General features: G+C 42.0%; 2 protein-coding genes across 4 annotated transcripts; both read right to left on the minus strand.

Annotated features, from left to right (window-relative positions):
* Positions 1 to 808: 808 nt before the first annotated feature.
* LOC110487993 (regulation of nuclear pre-mRNA domain-containing protein 1A) lies at positions 809 to 11,013 on the minus strand. Of its 3 annotated transcripts, none has more exons than XM_021559929.2 (7): positions 10,568 to 11,013; positions 8,056 to 8,185; positions 7,840 to 7,946; positions 7,477 to 7,571; positions 6,985 to 7,111; positions 3,897 to 4,072; positions 809 to 1,422 (listed from the first exon to the last, which is right to left on the minus strand). In XM_021559929.2, the coding sequence occupies exons 1-7, from the start codon at positions 10,716 to 10,718 to the stop codon at positions 1,267 to 1,269; spliced, it is 942 nt and encodes a 313-aa protein (XP_021415604.2). In that variant the 5' UTR covers positions 10,719 to 11,013; the 3' UTR covers positions 809 to 1,266. The 3 variants fall into 3 exon arrangements, with proteins under 3 accessions (XP_021415604.2, XP_021415605.2, XP_021415606.2); XM_021559930.2 differs by lacking the exon at positions 809 to 1,422 and adding an exon at positions 3,159 to 3,271; XM_021559931.2 differs by lacking the exon at positions 809 to 1,422 and adding an exon at positions 3,159 to 3,258 and having other exon boundaries at positions 10,568 to 11,005.
* Positions 11,014 to 13,413: 2,400 nt separating this feature from the next.
* On the minus strand, positions 13,414 to 15,102 carry LOC110489389 (transmembrane protein 249). The gene is made up of 4 exons (XM_036971848.1): positions 14,991 to 15,102; positions 14,747 to 14,847; positions 14,303 to 14,506; positions 13,414 to 13,771 (listed from the first exon to the last, which is right to left on the minus strand). The coding sequence occupies exons 1-4, from the start codon at positions 15,100 to 15,102 to the stop codon at positions 13,625 to 13,627; spliced, it is 564 nt and encodes a 187-aa protein (XP_036827743.1). The 3' UTR covers positions 13,414 to 13,624.
* Between the last annotated feature and the right edge of the window lie 6,010 nt (positions 15,103 to 21,112).

The following is a 21,112-nucleotide window of genomic DNA, read 5'->3' on the forward strand; positions in this document are numbered from 1 at the left end:
GGTGACCATGAATCCTATGGTCACTCTGACAGAGCTGCAAAGTTCCTCTGTGGAAATGGGAGAACCTTCCAGAAGGACAACCATCTTTGCAGCGCTCCACCAATCAGGCCTTTATGGAGAGTGGCCAGATGGAAGCCACCCCTCAGTAAAAGGCACGTTACAGCCCTCTTGGAGTTTGTCAAAAGGCACCTAAAGGACTCTCAGACCATGAGAAACCAGATTCTCTGGTCTGATGAAAGCAAGATTGAACTCTTTGGCCTGAATGCCAACCGTCACGTCTGGAGGAAACCTGGCGCCATCCCAATGGTGAAGCATGGTGGTGGCAGCATCATGCTGTGGGGATGTCAGGATCAAGGGAAATATGAACGAGAGAGATCCTTGATGAAAACTTGCTCCAGTGTACTCAGGACTTCAGACTGGGGCCGAAGGTTCACCTTCCAACAGAACAATGACCCTAAGCACACAGCCAAGACAACGCAAGAGTGGCTTTGGGACAAGTCTCTGAATGTCCTTGAGTGGCCCAGCCAGAGCCCGGACTTGAACCCGATGTAAAATCTCTGGAGAGACCTGAAAATAGCTGTGCAGCAATGCTCCCCATCCAACCTGACAGAGCTTGAGAGGATCTGCAGAGAATGGGAGAAACTCCCCAAATACAGGTGTGCCAAGCTCGTAGCATCATACCAAAAAGTCTCAAGGCTGTAATCGCCAAAGGTTCTTCAACAAAGTACTGAGTAAAGGGTCTGAATACTATATGTAAATGTCATATTTCAATTTATTTGTCAATTTATTTATTTCTAATACATTTGCAAATATTTCTAAAAACCTGTTTTTGCTTTGGCATTATGGGCTATTGTGTGTAGCTTGATGAGGGTAAAAAACAATTTTATCAATTTTAGAATGTCAAGTGGTCTGAATACTTTCCGAATACTGTACCAATAAGAGTGATCTATTGTGAAGAGAATACGAGGGATCCTTGGCGAAAAGAAGGGAGATATACTGTTACAAAGGGAGGGTTACATGATGATGGGTAAGAGAGAAATTAGATAAATAGGACTACATGTGGAAAGATTGGATGAGAGAGCAGTCAAACAGTAGCACAATGGCAAGATGCATATGGCCAATGATAGGTTGGGAGATACGTCAGTCAAAGGTTACTAAGTGACTCTGATGTCCACGAAGTGATGTCCACAAGTTAAATGATAGGGCGAGAGATGTGTCAATCAGAGGGTGGATGGTCGGTCAGAGATGGGAAACACAGGTGAGCTGTCAGGCTGTGGGGTCATAAAGCTCGACGCCAGACGAGGGCAGGTGCAAATGTCCACCGGTCACACTGGGGAGCACAGAGAGGTCTGGTAGGTTGCTGAGATGAGAACGCAGATCCTTCCGTACCTGGGTCACCCGAGCCAGCTTACGCTTGTACTCCTGAAACAACAAGAATAGGTGTGAGGAATAATGTGACATTTTTTTGTACAACATTAGAATTGGAGTTTGATATGCTGTTCAATTGTTAGACATCATTTTGGAGTTCACTGTAAACCTTGTAGCTCATTGTGAACCTTGTAGCACAATGGTTAGGTAAGGGAGGATTTACAAAGGAACTTGGACACATCAGAGTTAACTGATGACATTCAATCATTTCCGGTTTCATTGTGAACCCCTATTTACTTTTATAAGTGGCTAAAATATAACATTTTGAATGAAAAAGTGAGTTGTAGGTGGTCTTATATTATTAGTGTGTGTGTTATTATTTAGTTTATTTTTTACTAAAAATCATCATCATCCTACATCAACCTCTCACATTAGGATCACAGAGGGATGGCAAGGTAAATATTTCTGAAGGACCTTTACTATAACCATTCCGTCTTTAAAGTTGTGAGCTATGAAATCCTTTCATTACATTTCAAGTCACAGAAATAGTAGTGTTAGATCCATTCATTTATTTACTACAGAGAAAAACAGAGGCGTTTCCTTATCTCCTATTTTTAGGGCAGTGTGACTAATCTAAATATTCAAATAAGCATTAAAGCCAAATCAATAGTACAGTATGGGAGAAATTCAACCTTATAGGCACGTCAAGGATATGCTATGGCCTGTAACCAAGACCCAGTTTGACAAACAACCCCTTAGCAATTGAAGTGTCAGACTCCCCTTCGCTAGCATTGACCCCGTCATGTCGTTAACCCATAGCCTCAATGTGGGGGAGTAAAGCCACCCTGAACCCAGAGTACAAGGTGAGCCAGAAAATAGTCAAAGCCAAAAGAGCCATCACTAGAAGGCATGTGTTTAGAACTGGTGGTGGACAACTCTAGTCCTGGGGAGCTGCAGAGTTCCGCTTTTTATTCCAGCCAGGCTAACAAACCTGATTTAAACTCATTGTGGTCCAAATTCATATGGATTACTTTTATTATTACAAAGGATGATTTGGTGTGTTAGTGCTGAGCGGGATCAAAATACTTCCCATACTGCAGCCCTCCAGGACCAGAGTTGCCCACCCCTGGTTCAGGGGCTTGACAATTCAAATTGAGAAGAAACCAAAATCATATTTGCAGACCAGTAAAAAAAAAAGATCAAACTATGAATATAATTTACACTTGCTGAAAATACCTTCAATGGCATTTTAAGTACCCCAGTATGAGTAAGAATATTATTTTGAACTTTAGATTCAGTTTATAACACTCTAGCCATCTGTGAATGCACTTAATTTCAAATAAATGGACAAATGTCACATGGGCCTGTCTGTGTGCGTTGTGTGCGTTGAGTTTCCAAATGTTTAAGAGGCATAAGACATTTGACTCATATTGTACATTTTAGGCTACTGTTAAGAGTACACATTTTAATAGCATTCAAGTACATTTTTCTGCTGTAGTTTTTGTGTTATTTTGTTGAAGTCATGACCTCACTGACTATTTGCAATGTAAAGTATCTGTTCTTGAATGATTACCAAAGCTGGGTTTTAAAAATGTGTTTTAGTTATGGAAAAAAAACGTATGTCTTATGTAATAACATAGCAGGTGAAGTTAGATTGTTTTTATGCTGAATATGTATTTAATATAATGACACTCAAAAGTAAAGTCAATCAAATTGGACTGGAGTAATGCAATGCAACCCCCACCAGTACAAACACAAGTAGCATCAAATAACAGCACTCACAGATTCAGTTTTAATTTCTCATTTATTTTTCTTTATTACAAGAGAGATTTGTTGAATTGCAGATACACTGCAGATACAGAGACCAGGAGACGTGATCTTGCTCAGTTCCTGTGGGTAAAGGCTGGACAGTTAAGCATTCAGCAATTACAAAACAGTAAATTGTTCTCCACAGTGTATTAGAAACCAACGGAAATAGTGTGTTGTCGTTTTGCAAGCAATTGGGTGAGATGTCATCTTTGCTAAAGCCTTCAGGGCCTGAACTAACCACGGGGGAGGAAAACACCACTGATAAGTGGAGAGAGGCATAATGACTTGAATCCTATCTTGAGGTAAACATGTAACTCAAACCATGGTGCAAATCTCCCATTGACAATGTGGGATTTGCATGAAAGGTCCAGTTAAGCATGTCTATGTCAAGTTTAGGAAAGGCCAAATTAGTTTAAACTGAACAACTATTTTGCCCCATGGATGTTTTCTTTGGCAGGGCACAGAATATTAATATTCTTCAGAAGAGTTGCTTTTTGCCAAGCACTATTTTGAGCATTCTTTGTTCAATTCCATTGGTGAGATGCAAAACATACAATTGGAAAGGGTGAAATGATACAGGGCTACAAGAGGAAAATACATGCTACAAAAACAGAAACACACAAAGAGTGACTGAAACAACATGCGAGACAGACAGACAGAATGAAGATGGAGAATGATAGAAAAGGGTGTGTAGTGAAAAAAGAAAGGTGATTATTTACTTCTAGTTTCTGCTCGTTCTGCGCCAGGCCGTGCCTCTGGCTGTGTAGAAACAGGGTGAGCGTCCGCGTAAGCTGCCGCCGGTCATCGATCTCCGCCGCCAAACGGCCGCTGAAGTCCGCCAGCAGCATGCACGCCTCCTCCACCAGCCTGGACAGGCGCTCACCCTGCTCTTTATCTGAAACACACAGAGGAGGGGGACAGAATGGTTGAATGGTTCATTGGGGCACATCTCATCCAACATTTGAGTGTCTTCAATGATGACAAATGATATCAAGCACTGGTGTGTGTGTGTGTGTGTGTGTGTGTGTGTGTGTGTGTGTACCAAAAGTACCAAAAGTACCAAAAGTCCTCACAAAAATAGCAAACCAACTAAAATTCAGAAGTGGGCACATTTTGCCGGTCCTCACTTGTAAAAAGGCTATTTTAGCCTTAGGAGTTAGGGTTAAGGTTAAAATTAGGGTTATGGGTCCAATCAAGTATAGTAAGACATACTTGTGTGCATGTGTGGGTCCAATGAGCATTGTTGGGTAAATTACATCCCCAACCTAACAGCCCTTCATCAGTTGTGGTTGACTGAGGTGGGACTTATCATGTGATTGAGAGATTTGTTAATTGTATGGCCAACTAATGTACAATGGGCTCTATTTTCGGCTGCCGTTAAGTTGGAGCTAGTGTTAAAACGCACGTTAGTTTGCAATTTTGTCATTTAAAAACTGCCGCACTGGCATTTTCCATCCCTAACGCCAGGTACGGCAATTTACCTGTCTTATATCAGCTCACTTAACGCTCAAATGGGAGGGGTGGAAATATTTGAGGTGTGTCCTTAAAAACATGATCCAAGTTTCTATTTTCAAGCAGTGCTGATAGGATACTTAAGATCAACCAAAAGCTGGTTTTAATGGTAACACAGTTGGTTATGATACAGCATATCCAGCTGTGACACACACTGCCCATTTGAACAAGAGTAGCCTAATTTAGATTTTGGTGCCTTTATACTTTGTAATTAGAACCATAAAAAAAGTCCTCCCCCCCCCCCCCCCCCCCATTTCATTAGCCACTTAGAACAATGTGGACTGCAAATGGCTTCATGTTAACTATTTAGCCAAGATTGGTCTACATTTTGTTATTTCGTTTCTGTAAGCCATTTAACAAATTATAAAACGGACTCTCCTCTCAATGAAGGCTTTTTTTTGTTATCCTGCCCAACGCAACCGTGAAGTAGACAAGACCGTTGATAAAGAGTTTGGCCCCTGAGACCCCTGGGAAATAAATCTTAATCACCAAAGCTTTATTCAAATATAATGTTTGAGAGGAGTAGAACAGTGATCTGACATTCCCTTTCTATATATGCATTGTAGGCAGGCTCACATTATTTTATTAATGCAGGTCCCGTTTAGGAAGTGCCCCCTGCCCACCCTACGTGTCCATACCATCATGAAAAGAGAACCTTGGTGAATACTGGTGAACCTCGTATTAAGAAGTTATCTGTAACCTGCAACAATTGCTTGTTTTCTGTTTAATATGTTCAAAACCCAAGCCTGCCCATAGGCTTACAATAACTAAAGCTGGTTCAACAGTAATGCGTGTCTTTTTTATCATTAGAGTTTACATTCATTCATTGTTGTTGTAAAGAAAAATATTTAACTTTTATTACAATCAAAAACAAAACAAGCAGTCTTATTACAATGATTCACCTGGTTTTATGGTAACCACGTCCGTGGTGCACATGCAACTTCTGGGGATGTGAAAATGTGATCTGATCTGTAGGATGTTTCCGATTATGTTCATAAAACATAGGCCTATTTGGGAGCAGTATAACGTGAGTGGACATCCTCCCTTTCTCTTTATAGTGGATGTGATGGCGCAGTATGTTTAACAACATATATTTAACCTTTATTTAACCAGCCACTGTGAAAAAGTTTGGATGTGTGTTAAACTCTCCATAGTCTGCGTTGTTTTAATATTATATACCCACGGGGAGAAATTATGGTGCCTGTTGTTTTGTTTAGAACTTGATTATAATTACTTGTTCTCTTTTTAGGCCTTATCAATAATGCATTTAATCTTGTTTTTATTACTATGTTTCGTATGTCCATGCTCAGCCATAACGCAATTTACAGTAGGCCTAGCCCCTATATCAGTGTCTCAGCTATTGTAGCCACTTAGAACAATGTGGACTGCGAATGGCTTCATGTTAACTATTTAGCCAAGATTGGTCTACATGTTGTTATTTCGTTTCTGTAATCCATTTAACAAACTATAAAACGGACTGACATTGGAATTGGAGATGATTCCAATGCAATACATAAAAGACCATAAATACACAACTTGAAGCAAACCACATATTTCGCCATGGAGCACATTCTGATTGGCCAGTGAGGCCTCGACACACTCACACCGTGTTTATTCATCAAAACCCAGCCCTTTCACGCCAACGCCAACTGTACGTGAAAATAACATAAATATTTCTGACACAACCCTGAACATATAGCGCTACCGGCGGCACTTAGATTTACAATTGCGTTAGGTTTGTTAAAATAAAGCCCAGTATGTTTAACAACATATATTTAACCTTTATTTAACTAGGCAAGTTAGTTAAGAATAAATTCTTATTTTACATTGACGGCCTACCCCGGCCAAACCATACCCTAACCCGGACGACGCTGGGCCAATTGTGCGCCGCACTATGGGACTCCCGATCACGGCCGTTTGTGATACAGCCCGGGATCAAACCAGGGTCTGTAGTGACACCTCTAGCACTGAGATGCAGTGCCTTAGACCGCTGCGCCACTCGGGAGCCTTACATGTAAAACAACACATTTCACTGCACCTATATGGTGTATGTGACAAAACATTTTGGGTTTGTTTAACTGACTGTAAGTAGTATTTATATGTAGCATGGTGTCTGTCTTTGTTTTTCCCCAGAGGACAGCACTAACATGGTCCATTCACTTCCAAAAACTAGGCTATACACACAGCTGGGTCAACTGCACCCTGTACGCCACCCCTTCCAACAACAGCATTCTCTGGAGCATGGCTGACTGTAGCGAATGGGAGTGTGGGATAGAGGTGTGTGCCAGGGCCTACCTGTGATCCTGTGCAGCAGTGACGTGTCCTGCACCTCAGCAGGCAAGGAGGAGATTCGCTGTCGCAGTGCTGAGTCCCCAGAGGCTGCATTCTCAAGCTCCTGCAGGGCCCGGATTAACTCTGCCGTCTGACGGCGAAGGGAGGGGCAGGTAGAGGAGAGGTAGAAAAAGAGAGAAGAAGGGGAGAGTGAGGAGAGAGGGGGAGCAAAGTGTGAAGGAATGGGAGGTCAGGAAAATGGAGAGGAAAGGAGAAGGAAGAAATGACAGCGATGGGGGATAAAGGAGAATAGTCCCACATTGCAGTTAAAAAGTAGGTCAAACATCTAAAACAAAGAACTAACAAGGCAACTTGTCTTAACAAAGCCATGTGACTACCAAAACTATTAAGTTACGTGGGATACTAAGAGGTAAATGCAATGAAAAATAACCTCTGTTTGGTTAAATTAATCTAGCCATTACACCCCCCCCTGTGAGGGGTTGGGTTGGCCTGTACCTGTGGGGGCTCCGCGGGGGAGCTTTGGGAGGCCAAGTCCTGGTCGTCCAGTTGAATCTCCTCATACGGCCTCTTCTTGGCCTTCTTCTCTCCCACTGTGGAACATGTATACAGGGTGAGAGATCATGGGAACAGAGAGAGATGGAAAGAAGATGGCATGATACTATTTCACATCCTTTATTGACGCTCACATATGTGAAGTAATGACTATGGAATGCCAATACCTCCTGTCAAGCATACTATGTTTTCAGATCAGAGTAGATGGAGGACGGGACAGGGGAGAAAGCACCCCGTTTTCAGACGAGGAAGCCCCTGAGCGTGGTGAGACAAACCTGGAGGTGTCTTGGTTAGGAGGCTACTTACACAGGACGTGTGAGAGCTGGTCCAGCAGGTTGTTCTCATACACAGCCCTCTCCTGCCAGATGGACAGAACCCGGCCCAGCTGTTTCTTACAGGGGTCCTCTCCTTCCCTGTACGCACACATACACACGTCTAATTTCCATCAACAGGTTCATGCCCCAACTACTACTGTAGGGAAAACAGTGGGAGACAGATTTAATTGTGCATCTCACCCCTCACCTGGACACATGTTTGAAGGCATCAACAATGACAGGAGCAAAGTCCTGGGTGAACTCAGGTCCTTTCTTCTTGCTGTTCTGGATGACGTCGTTGGCGAGGTAGAGGAAGGTGAGCTTCCTGGATACCTTGGCTGCAGACACAGATCAGTCAACTGTGGGAAACTGATTTAGAGCAGAGTTAAACTATACAAAGCCTAGCAACACAGGCAAGTGTCAACAAATGCATCTGCTAGGCTTCAACTCAGTATACCTTTCTTAACACTCAGGCATACTACACAACATTAACTTAGAGCCCACTTAGGCCTTAACACGTAAACACAGGCTGACTATAAGAGCAGAAAAGTATGACGCTGCATAATATAGCCTAATTTACATAGCCCACACATAATGCAGTTGACAAACAGGTGTTGTTATATAGCTCTATTGTATGAGGAAGATCTGTCTCTAGGCGGAAAGGGGTTTTTGTTTTTCCAAGGCTAAGCAAAGAAACACATGCTTCTCCCTGGTTCATGTATTGAGAGAGCAAATCAACCCCAAGTGACATGACTCCCCCCTGTACACACACACACCATGGTGACAAGGAGCCCTTATGAAAAAGAGGACCTTTTAGGAACTGCACACTACTTCTAATTTAAATCCCAGCTCCATTAATGCGCAAGAGTCTATAAAGAGGGCCTAGATGTATGATTCGCAATGGCTCACAGCTTTGATGTACCGACACTGAACTGTGAATTTGAGGTTTAGACAATCACTGACTGTACACAGCACAAAATCAGACTTCGTAGCTGTTCGTAAGGACTTGAAGCCAGAGATAGCCATTTTTGTGATTTGTGGTTAGTGAGCATCAAACACCAAGCACAGCGATGACAACAGGAAATAAGAAACCTAGAAAATGTGACCACAACTCTGTCCACGAGTCGGCTACAGAGAACCCTCCCTCCGAGGCAGAGAAATGAGATGACATCCGATGCTATTCCCAGTCCAGAGAAGAGTCAGCAGCTCCCAAAATACAGAGGGCCAACTGGGATATCATTAGGCCAAAGGAAAATATAATTTACCCAAAGGAAAACCGAGAGCATGCATCAAAATACCACTTCCTACCAACTAGCTAGCACACAAGCTCAGATCTCATACATTTATATCTATGCAGTAGGCCAGATAAGATAGACAGGTACGTTAATGTCATACACAACAGATGGGTTTTTTAAAGCTTTATTTGACCAGGTATATTGTTTTCACTAGGTAAGATATATGCCAATGCAGATTATCCTATTCCCTGGTACATTTAATGCACATTCAACATCTGTGATCTGATCACCAATTTCACATGGCAAAACACTACAAATGACCTGAGCTCAATCAACAACAAAAACATGAAAGCCACCCTGCATCTTTCTACACCTCAATTTGGAAGATATAACAGTTTCCCAAAGGTATTCACACATTGAGACCTTGTGGCAGTGTAGTGTGAGAAATCCTTAGATACAAAGGTCATATATGTGTTTCTAGGTCTTCATTTTATTGTGAACTTTTATTGGCAAAGCAGGGAATGTAGGCCTAGATGAGTAAAATAGGTAGACTAATGTAACTGTCACCCTATTTCACAGATATAGCCCATGGCTCACGTGCAGTGATGCAGAGAAGTTCGTGGATCGGCACTTTATGAGCAGGTGCATGCAGCACACACAAGCTAACTACATGTGTAAACGATGATGGGCAGCCATGCTGACCCTTGGTCACATGTGGATTAGCTACTTTACCCTGCTTTTAAATTGAACATACTAGGAAATGTCTGACAGTGAAGTAGGGTCCCAATGCGAAGGGCTCTTTAGCTGTAACAAGACTGCCTGGTTTTAGGACTCAAATTACTAACTAGTAGCTACTGCCTTCTCGTTCACTATCTGAGCAATCACTCCAATGACGTAACTTTGATATACAAATTAGCTAGGCAGTCCAACTAAATTTCAACTTTACAAAAGATTAGACTTGTGAGCCAACGTAGCTAGGTGGCAGCTGAGTGGCCTGAATGGGGCCTCGCATCGGTCTAGTTATCCATACAAGCAAAGACCTTGCTTAGCAGGGTGATCGTTAACCTCTACACTTGAATGTAGACATGCCTCCACCATGTGACGACGACTACCCCACCCTGGCACTGTAGGAGAGGAGCGAGCTAGCTAGCTAAACAACTAAAGTTAAGCTAACTAGCTAGTTAGTAAGCATTAATAACTACACTATTAGCAAAAAAAGGATCTAGTTACAGTAGCTAGACGTCATTTAAATGAGAGAAAAGTTAATGGCATATCGTTAGCTAACTAGTAGCTGACGTTAGTTGGGATGTGGTGTGAAAGAGCTGGCTAGCTACACTACAGTAACCTTTGCAAGTAAACAAACATAAAATGTTATCTAACGTTAGCTACACTTAATAGACGGTTTAGGTTAATTCCTAGCTAACTGAACAAAACTTGGAGATAAATGTTATTATTGATTAATATAGTTTAGCTAGCTAACATTACCTTTTTTCAATTCGTTGAACCAAACGTTGACGATGGTCTTCGAGTGTTTTCTATGATGGATAAGCCACAGTGACAGAGTCTGGACACTTTGTTGGGAATTGCTAAGCTCCGATAGTTTCTTTTCCAAAGCTGCCTCTGAAAAGGCCGACATGTCAACGATAATGTCAAATAATGAGAAAATAGTTTTCTACCAGATGTTGGATGCTAGCTAGGTCATACAGCTAAGGTTAGCAATCTACCTACCTAGCTAGCTAGCTAGCACTCAATGTGTTGTGCAAAAGCTACCGCCCTGTGACTACCGACGGACGCAGGGTCATTTGTGTCTGATTAGAGTAAAATGTATCTAAAGTATACACCACGGTTGCCAGGTCTAGCTAAAACGTATATATACTAATGACCTCTGAATACCCTCCCACAAAATTGTTATTTCGCAGCAAGAGAGGAGTTGCCACATTTATCCAATTAACAATTTTTCTATAAGCATATTAAAAAGGAATATCGAAGTCATTTTTATCAACCTAGACTAAGAAGCAAACTTCGGTTTACCATCAAAATAATAATTATTGCAAGTTTAAGAATATGTCGCAAAAGAAAAGATAAATCACACTTACTAAACTCTCCAGATCATTTTCCATCAATGGATGTTGATTTAATTCGTTTTGACTGTTATGATTAAGCAATAAGGCCCGAGGAGGTGTACGGACATAGCCCTTAGCTGTGATATATTGGCCATATACAGTGCATTCAAAAAGTATTCAGACCCCTTGACTTTTTCCACATTTTGTTAAGTTACAGCCTTATTAAAAAATTTATGAAATAGTTTTTTCCTTCATCAATTAAAAAAGCCACACCCCATAATGACAAAGAAAAAACAGGTTTTTAGACATTTTATAAAATAAAAAAACTGAAATATCACATATACATAACAATTCAGACCCTTTACTCAGCACTTTGTTGAAGCACCTTTGGCAGCGATTACAGCCTCAAGTCTTCTTGGGTATGAAGCTAAAAGCTTGGTACACCTGTATTTGGGGAGTTTCTCTCATTCTTCTCTGCAGGTCCTCTCAAGTTCTGTCAAGTTGGATGGAGAGCCTCTCTCCACAGCTATTTTCAGGTCTCTCCAGGAATTTTCAAGTCCAGGCTCTGGCTGGGCCACTCAAGGACATTCAGAGACTTGTCCCGAAGTCACTCTTGCATTGTCTTTGCTGGGCCCCTGAGTGGCGCAGAAGTCTAAGGCACTGCATCTCAGTGCAAGAGGTGACACTGGTTCGAATCCAGGCTTAATCACATCCGGCCATGATTGGGAGTCTTTTTATTTCAATAGGCATAGGCTATTGACTAATATCTGGGTTTATAATTGCAATTCAACTTTGCAATAGTTTGCTGAGCTAGATGCAGGTAGCCTATAGCCCATGTCAGGCAGACATCTAATTTCAGGGAAAAGCCCACAATGAAACGGGCATTAAATGTGGAGAATGATACATTTGCGATGGAGCTGTGACCATGATCACAATTGATGACTTCCAATTTAATTAACCAAATATGGCCATTAACAATGGCATAATAACACAAGGCTACAACAATAAATGAGTTATAGGCTATTTATTAAAACCGTTTACCAGCTCCAGGTGGGCTGCACAAGTGGCACAAATTGATTTGCAATGACTCCATTGATATCGTAAATTCAACATATTTATTGTAGCAAATGGTAGGCTATACAATGCCATGCCATATCAATTAATAGCCTACTTGATGGCCAACAAATGCAAATGTCCCCTATCATTCTCCACATTTAATGTAATTTTCATTGTGGACTTTTTCCCCATAACAGAAGCACGCGAGGGAGTTCCATAACTTCAATTTTAAACCCTAGAACTGAGCACGAGTAAAACCCTTAGCTTGACACGGTTATCCGTGAGAAAAGTTGGCATTAGAATGCAATTTAGAATGTATCTCAATCAATCAAATGTATTTATAAAGCCCTTTTTTACATCAGCAGATGTCACAAAGTGCTATACAGGAACCCAGCCTAAAACCCCAAACAATGCAGATGAAGTCGTTTTCCAATGCTTTGTTGCTGTTGTGTAAGTTCTAAAGCGTTAATATGTTTTATGGAAAAAATAATGTCTCCATAATGACATATCTAAATAGCCTACCTACAACTGGTAAAAAGTTGTCATGACGTGTTGCTCTGTCGCGGTGACTCAGCTGCCTCTGCAGCAGCACTATCTCAACCAGTGCTCTCAACGCACACACACACACCCCTCTGGCCCTCCCCCTCCCCTCCCCTCCACTGTAACAGCCTAGTCACTGCCTGATAGTCAGCAGCAGCAGGTCACAATGAAATATACTGTATTCATATTTTTTAAGATAAATGCCATGGCAGCCGCAGTGCAATTTAGAATTATTCCAAAAACCCGCCCCCTACGATCAATAGATTTTCACCAGCGACATCGTTTTCAAAGTAGCCCAATTGGCTAGAATATCACGAACATGGCAACCCTGAATTTTTTTTATACATTGTTTATTTAACCTTCATTTAACTAGGCAAGTCAGTTTAGAACAAATTCGTATTTACAATGATGGCCTACCCCGGCAAAAGCTGTGCCAATTGTGCGCCGCTGGGACTCAACCAGATGTGATACAGCCTGGATTCGAACCAGGGTGTCTGTAGTGATGCCCCAAGCACTGAGATGCAGTGCCTTAGACCGCTGCGCTGCGATAAACACACTGGCCCTGTTAATTTATGTGAATGTCTGTTTCTGTATTTTCATTGGGTCATTCTAGAAGGAAGGTGGGATCTGGCTAGTAAAACATTGTTAGTGTTTCATTCTTACATTCTCAAGAACTGTGTTGGTGTTAAAGGATGAAGACCAAATCAATGATTTCAAGAGATATTTCAGAAAACTATCATGAAAAAGACACAGAGACATTTGATTACAGTTAGAAACACAATATTTACATTTGGTCTGTTTATGGAATAAGGATAGGGTAAAGTCTACATGGCAGGGACACTGACAGCACCACGTGATTGATCACAGAGGAACTTCCTCATCCTCAGACAGGTGGATTGTTGCGATCATTGTTAGCAGACAGGATGATTTTGGGCCTGTGGATGACAAGGTGGCGTTTAGAAGTGTCCTGGTAGTCAAAGTAATTGAGGTTGAGTTTTGTCGCTATCCTCCTGCCCTGGCACTCCAACAGCTGTGAAATAAATATACAAATATTCTGTAATATAAGTGGATGAGCAAGGGAAGGAATGGGCAGTGATATAGACAACATACTACATTATGGCCAGATGTTTACTAAAATATATGATTGGTTGAGGAGAAGTAGGCCAGGGCCCATATCTAGGATCATTTTTTTCTTCTAGATCATAATGAATAGGATTATATGGACAGATCCTAGATCAGCAATCCTATTCTGAGACGCTTCGTCACATAGTGGCAATAGTAATTCTACTCAGCAATGATACCTCATATTTCTCTGAGAAGCCACTGAGTTCCCTCTCTTCAATCTTGTATCCATTCAGCATCAGCTTGTACATCAGCAGTACCTGTCCTGAAATTATGTCATGTACATTTGCCTGCAATGCCTTGAAACTTAAATCAGTCCTTTTACTGGACATCCATTCAAACTATCTCTTCACTTTTGTTTTGATTATCTGAGCACCAATAGCCCATGACTGATATGAATGATCACAATTCCCCACTGACAGAAAAGGAGTAACAGTACTAGGACCTCACCACTCTTCTGCGCTATCATGCGTATGTAGATCTGGTGCAAGGGGCCCCTGTGGCGTAGGTGTGTGTGGATGTAGTAGCGGTACTCCTTCTTCTTGTGATCGATCACCAGGCGCCGGCGAAAGGCCCCGGAACAGACCAGCCACAGAGAGAGACACATGCTGAACACCAGGAACCCAGTATACTTGTGATGGTCCTGAACCAGGAAGAGGTAATATTAAAGGTTATGGTAAAGGTCAGTCGAAGGGAGAACGACTGAAGAAAGGACTAGGACAACAATTAATGGTATGAGATTTATAACTGCTCACAAAAGGAAAACTAAACATGTGAGATGTGTTTACAATTCTCCCTTTTCAACCCTTATTAAAAAAAAGAGAAATAGCATGTCGGGCAATTTCAGGTTGTGTGCCTATTCCTCATGGGAGCACTCACACACCCCAAACTCCATGTTCATGTAACAGGCAGTTCCAATGGTGGAAGCGATCAGTAGCAGTGAACCTTTCCAGATGTTTTCATGCAGGTATTCAAGAACAAACACTGCAACAAATCATATCACCATCAACCAGAAAACCAACCAAAGGACAATTTGAAAACAAAAATCAACTGAAACAAAATCATTTGAGATAGCAATAAAAGAACAGTTAAATAGAAATGAGAGACGTCAACGATAGATCTCTTACCGTCCTTCACTATAGTGAATGGATAGCAAGGGTTGTTCTTGATCTTATCTGTGAGTGCTTGCTCAGTGGCATTGAACTGATGGTCCCACGTGCCAAAAATCCCGATAGTCATGGTGCTAACAGGCTAATTGGAGAGGGTTACATGAGAGAAAACACAATGTCAATAATTGAAAGTTGCACTACAGTGTCATTTTAGTGTAAAGAGTGTATCATGCAAAATACTCACACTCGTTGTTATGCATGTTTTAGTCAAAAATACATAATGTTCTGTAACCAAATCCCTAAACCTTCTGCCTCCTACAGTGGAAGATGGAAGACAGTAAATTGACAACAATAGGTTGTCGTGGTAACTAAATCATTATTGTTGTCTGATAACATTCTAGAGCCCTATGATTTCTATTCTACTGAGCTCCCCTAAAACAGAAAGTGTTCATAGCCCAGAGCTGTGAGCTGAAATGTCTTACAGCGTTCACAATGATTCTCTGGGGTTGCAGTTTTGCTAAATCTGTCCTCAGGGAGTTAAATGTGGTGTGATCACCAATTTTAGCATCACGTGAATGTGCTCAATAGTAAGGTCCACATCGCATGCACAATCGATTTTGTATTTTCACTAATTTGCAAAGAAAGGAATCTATTAAAATCTCACAATAAACGTTGTTTCAACGAGTCAAATGACGTTCGTATGTATTCCTCAGAGATCCTAGAAGGTAACAAGACTTCACTATATCATTAAGGGTGTAGTATATCCTATAGGACACCATATTTGGTCAAAGAGAAATGCTTCATGGCACGGCGATGACGCAGGCGGTCAACACTTAAATGACTGTATCTTTGTAAAAACAGCACTGTCACGACTTCTGCCAAAGTCGGTCCCGCTCCTTGTTCGGGCGGCGTTCTGCGGTCGACGTCACCGGTCTTCTAGCCATCGCCGATCCACCTTTCATTTTCCATTTGTTTTGTCTTGTCTTCCCACACACCTGGTTTCAATTCCATCATTACATGTTGTGTATTTAACCCTCTGTTCCCCCCATGTCCTTGTCCGGAATTGTTTATTGTAGTGCTTGTGCATGTTATGCTGGTGTGTAACGGGTTTTGTTTACCCATTTATTTATTGTTCTGTTTACGGTGGTTTTGTTTATTAAACTGCGCCGTTGTAAATCAGTTTTTGCTGTCCTGCGCCTGACCTCTTTGCCGCCAGTACGCACCCCCTACATGCACCAATTGGGGTAAAACAGAGCTAGCTAGATAGCCAATGAGCTGGGCTTTACGGGAGTATCCGGAAACCATGTATATGTCGTAAAATGTAGCTACTAACCTTGTACAACAGCATGCCTTTTCATTTTGGACAAAAATTATAAATATACTCAGTTATAAAGTTCTGAAAACTGGTTGTTTTGCAAATGTTGAACTTATAAAATGGCTACTAATACTTGGAAAGCTAAATCAAAGTCCAAGTATACAGATTTGACAATATTCTTGCAGAAAATTTTTATATGAATGCGAATGTCTCCATCATGATTTGCCCATCTTGTGGACACTATCGGAATTACAACCAGAGTGATGGCAAGAACTGTGACCTTTCTCTTGCATTTCAAAGATGGTGAGAGAAAACGATCGGTTGTTTTTTTCTTTGTATTTTATTCCTTTGTTTTATATTCTCCTACATTTAATTCACATTTACACAAACTTCAAAGTGTTTCATTTGAAATGGTACCAAGAATATGCATATCCTTGCTTCAGGGCCTGAGCTACAGGCAGTAAGATGTCATTTAGGCGAAAATTGAAAAAAAAAGGGGGCTATCCCTAAGAAGATTTATTAAATGGACACAACATTGGCATTGAGGAATACAACACATCAGTCATCGGCTTCATCAATAAGTGAATCGATGACGTCGTCCCCACAGTGACTGTACGTACATATCCCAACCAGAAGCCATAGATTACAGGCAACACCCGCATTGAGCTAAAGGCTAGAGCTGCCACTTTCAAGGAGCGGGAGACTAATCTGGACGCTTATAAGAAATCCCGCTATGCCCTCAGATAAACCATCAAACACCGGCTGGTTTACACCGGCTACACAGGCTCTCTGCTACACCGGCTCTGACGCTCATCAGATGTGACAGGGCTTGAAAACTATTATGGACTCCGAAAGGAAACCCAGACGCAAGCTGCCCAGTGATGCGAGCCTAACAGACGAGCTAAATGCCTTTTATGCTCGCTTCGAGGCAAGCAACACTTGCACGAGAGCACCAGCTGTTCTGGATGCACCACTTGGATTTGATTTGACAACAGACCAAAACCTGAAGGGAGATAACAATGTATGCATGCCGCATCATTAGCCATAAAACATAAATCTGGACAACAAATAACTGAGGATGACTCCATTTGACCTCCTTAGAGAACAACATTTTACCTTGTGGTGTCTCGGTTAGAATGTGGCAAGCAGTGACTCAGCCACATCCAATGGCTCATTTAGCATTTCATGTAAAATATCCAAAACAAGGAGCGGTTTCCATTAGATAGCACAGCCACAAAGTAAAAATTGCTATATTGAAAAAATTAACATACACCAAAATGTGCTTTTTGGTTTTCATTTAAGGTTAGGCAGTGTGGTTAAGTTTAAATTGTAGAAATAAGTGGGGTTAATGACTTTGGGGCTGTGGTAACTAGTGTCATGACATTGGCCTGTGGGTAAGGTTTATGACCCCCCATAAATACCTTTCTCCCTTCCCTCTCTCTTGACTCTACAAAGGGACTCTTGAATAGCCTTTGTTAAACAGAGAGTCTGGGAACATCAAACATGTGGAGGGAAAGGAACCATATTTCGGTAATAGAACCAGTTGAAAATATGCGTTGGTACTTAATGAATATGATGTCAGTTCGGTTGTCATCTGAGACATTATGACTGATGACAGGACGACCTGAACTGTATCTGGGAAAGTCTACACATTATAGTTATCAGTTTCACATGGAATTGTTGTGCAATTCAAATGTTTGAATATAAAATTATTGGTGAAAAGATTCAATGTAATTTTAGCTTCCAAATGAGAGATTTGGGTTTTCATAAGGTTAGGGCTCTGCTCAATCAGTGGCCCGCCCCTGTGAAGAGACATGGGCTGTAAACTATGAAACACACCCTTCTCCCTCCACTATATAAAAGCTCTTGACGAAAAGATAACCTCCTGTTCCGGGTACATTAGGATGACGGTCCGATGTCAGAAGGGTTCAGATAATAACTACAGAACAAAGCCAACCTCAGCGTGAGCTTTGGTTGCGAATGGTAAGAACTTTGAACTCTTATTCACTACAGAAGTGATACCTCCTAGCCGTTGAGTTTGCAGCAGCCACTGTAAATGTTGGCTAGGAGGGGACAGACAGAGCATCCCGTCCACCACACAACGATGACACTAGAACATTTCCCGTTCACCACCAGAGACAAAGGACAAAGGACTCTGCTGGGCAACACGGCCTTCCATCTACCACCAACCTATTGAAGTGCAGCTCAGAGTAAATATTTATTGCATTTTCCTTTTCCACAACTGCAGACCACATGTAACCATGCCAGCTCAGGACCTCCACATCCAGCTTCTTCACCTGTCTGTGACCAGCCACCTGGACAGCTGATGAAACTGAGTATTTCTGTCTGTAATAAATCCTTTTTGTGGGGAAAAGCTCATTCTGATTGGCTGGGCCTGGCTCCCCTTCGTGTGGGCCTATACCCGCCCAGGCCCACCCATGCCTATATCCTACCAGGCCCACCCATGCCTGCGCCCCTGCCCAGTCACGTGAAATCCATAGATTAGGGCCTAATTTATTTATTTAAATTGACTGATTTACTTATATGAACTGTAACTAAGTAAAATCTTAGAAATTATTGCATGTTGCATATATATTTTTGTTCACTGTATATACAGTACCAGTCAAAAGTTTGGACACCTACTCATTCAAGGGTTTTTCTTTATTTGTACTATTTTCTACTTTCTACATTAGTAGAATAATAGTGAAGACATCAAAACTATTAACACATATTGAATCATGTAGTAACCAAAAAAGTGTTAAACAAATCCAAATATGTTTTAGATTCTTCAAAGTAGCCACCCTTTGCCTTGATGACAGCTTTGCACACTCTTGGCATTCTCTCAACCAGCTTCACCTGGAATGCTTTTCCAACAGTCTTGAAGGAGTTTCCACATATGCTGAGCACTTGTTGGCTGCTTTTCTTCCACTCTGCGGTCCAACTCATCCCAAACCATCTCAAAGGGGTTGAAGTCGGGTGATTGTGGAGGCCAGGTCATCTGATGCAGCACTCCATCACTCTGCTTATTGGTCAAATATCCCTTACACGGGCCTCCCGGGTGGCGCAATGGTTAAGGGGGCTGTACTGCACCGCCAGCTGTGCCACCAGAGACTCTGGGTTCGTACCCAGGCTCTGCCGTAACCGGCCGGGACCGGGAGGTCCGTGGGGCGACGCACAATTGGCCTAGCGTTGTCCGGGTTAGGGAGGGTTTGGCCGGTAGGGATATCCTTGTCTCATCGGGCCCCAGCGACTCCTGTGGCTGGCCGGGTTGCCAGGTGCACTATGTTTCCACCGACCCATTGGTGCGGCTGGCTTCTGGGTTGGATGCGCGCTGTGTTAAGAAGCAGTGCGGCTTGGTTGGGTTGTGTATCGGAGGACGCATGACTTTCAACCTTCGTCCCTCCCGAGCCCGTACGGGAGTTGTAGCGATGAGACAAGATAGTAGCTTCTAACAATTGGATACCACGAAATTGGGGAGAAAAAAGGGGGTAAAAAAAAAAATATATATCCCTTACACAGCCTGGAGGTGTGTTGGGTCATTGTCCTGTTGAAAAACAAATTATAGTCCCACTAAGCGCAAACCAGATGGGATGGCATATTGCTGAAGAATGCTGTGGTAGCCATGCTGTTTAAGTGTGCCTTGAATTCTAAATAAATCACAGACCGTGTCACCAGCAAAGCACCCCCACATCATCACACCTCCGCCTCCATGCTTCATGATTGACACCACACATGCAGAGATCATCCGTTCACCTACTCTGCGTCTCACAAAGACACGACGGTTGGACCCAAAAATCTGAAATTTGGACTCATCAGACCAAAGGAAATATTTCCACCGGTCTAATGTCCATTGCTTGTGTTTGCTGGCCCAAGCAAGTCTCTTCTTATTATCGGTGTCTTTTAGTAGTGGTTTCTTTGCAGCAATTCGACCATGAAGGCCTGATTCACGCAGTCTCCTCTGAACAGTTGATGTTGAGATGGGTCTTTTACTTGCACTCTGTGAAGCATTTATTTGGGCTGCAATCTGAGGTGCAGTAAATCCTCAAAATGTCAATAACTTTTACATTTTCTTCCAGTGCAGTCGCAAAAACCATCAAGCGCTATGATGAAACTGTCTCTCTAACTTATCCTCTGCAGGAGAGGTAACTCTGGGTCTTCCTTTCCTCATGAGAGCCAGTTTCATCATAGCGCTTGATAGATTTTGCGACTGCACTGGAAGAAAATGTAAAAGTTCTTGACATTTTGAGGATTTACTGACCTTCATGTCTTAAAGTAATGATGGACTGTTGTTTCTCTTCTTATTTGAGCTGTTCTTGACATAATATGTACTTTTACCAAATAGGGCTATTTTCTGTATACCACACCTACCTTGTCACAACACAGCTGATTGGCTCAAACGCATTGAGGAAATAATTTCCACAAATTAACTTTTAACAAGGTGGCACAACTGTTAATTGAAATGCATTCCAGGTGACTACCTCATGAAGCTGGTTGGGAGAATGCCAAGTGTTCAAAGCTGTCATCAAGGCAAAGAGTGGCTACTTTAATATCCATATTTCAATCAATCAGCTTATTATCCAAATGTCTATCAATCAGCTTAACACATCCTATCCACACTCACACAACTTTAACATCCACTTAGTACTATTCCCTAACACATGGTAATCTCCCGTATTACCTCATTTGCATTTTCAACAATTCTCTTATTGTTACTTGCTATGCACCATATGTATCACCATATATTCTCTTGCCGCTACTTCCTATACATATATAACACCACGTGCTTTTAGTAATGGCTGCAGACCACGTAGACACTGCTCTTATA

This window comes from Oncorhynchus mykiss, chromosome 32 (assembly GCF_013265735.2).
Source record: "Oncorhynchus mykiss isolate Arlee chromosome 32, USDA_OmykA_1.1, whole genome shotgun sequence".
NCBI classification, from domain to species: Eukaryota; Metazoa; Chordata; class Actinopteri; order Salmoniformes; family Salmonidae; genus Oncorhynchus; species Oncorhynchus mykiss.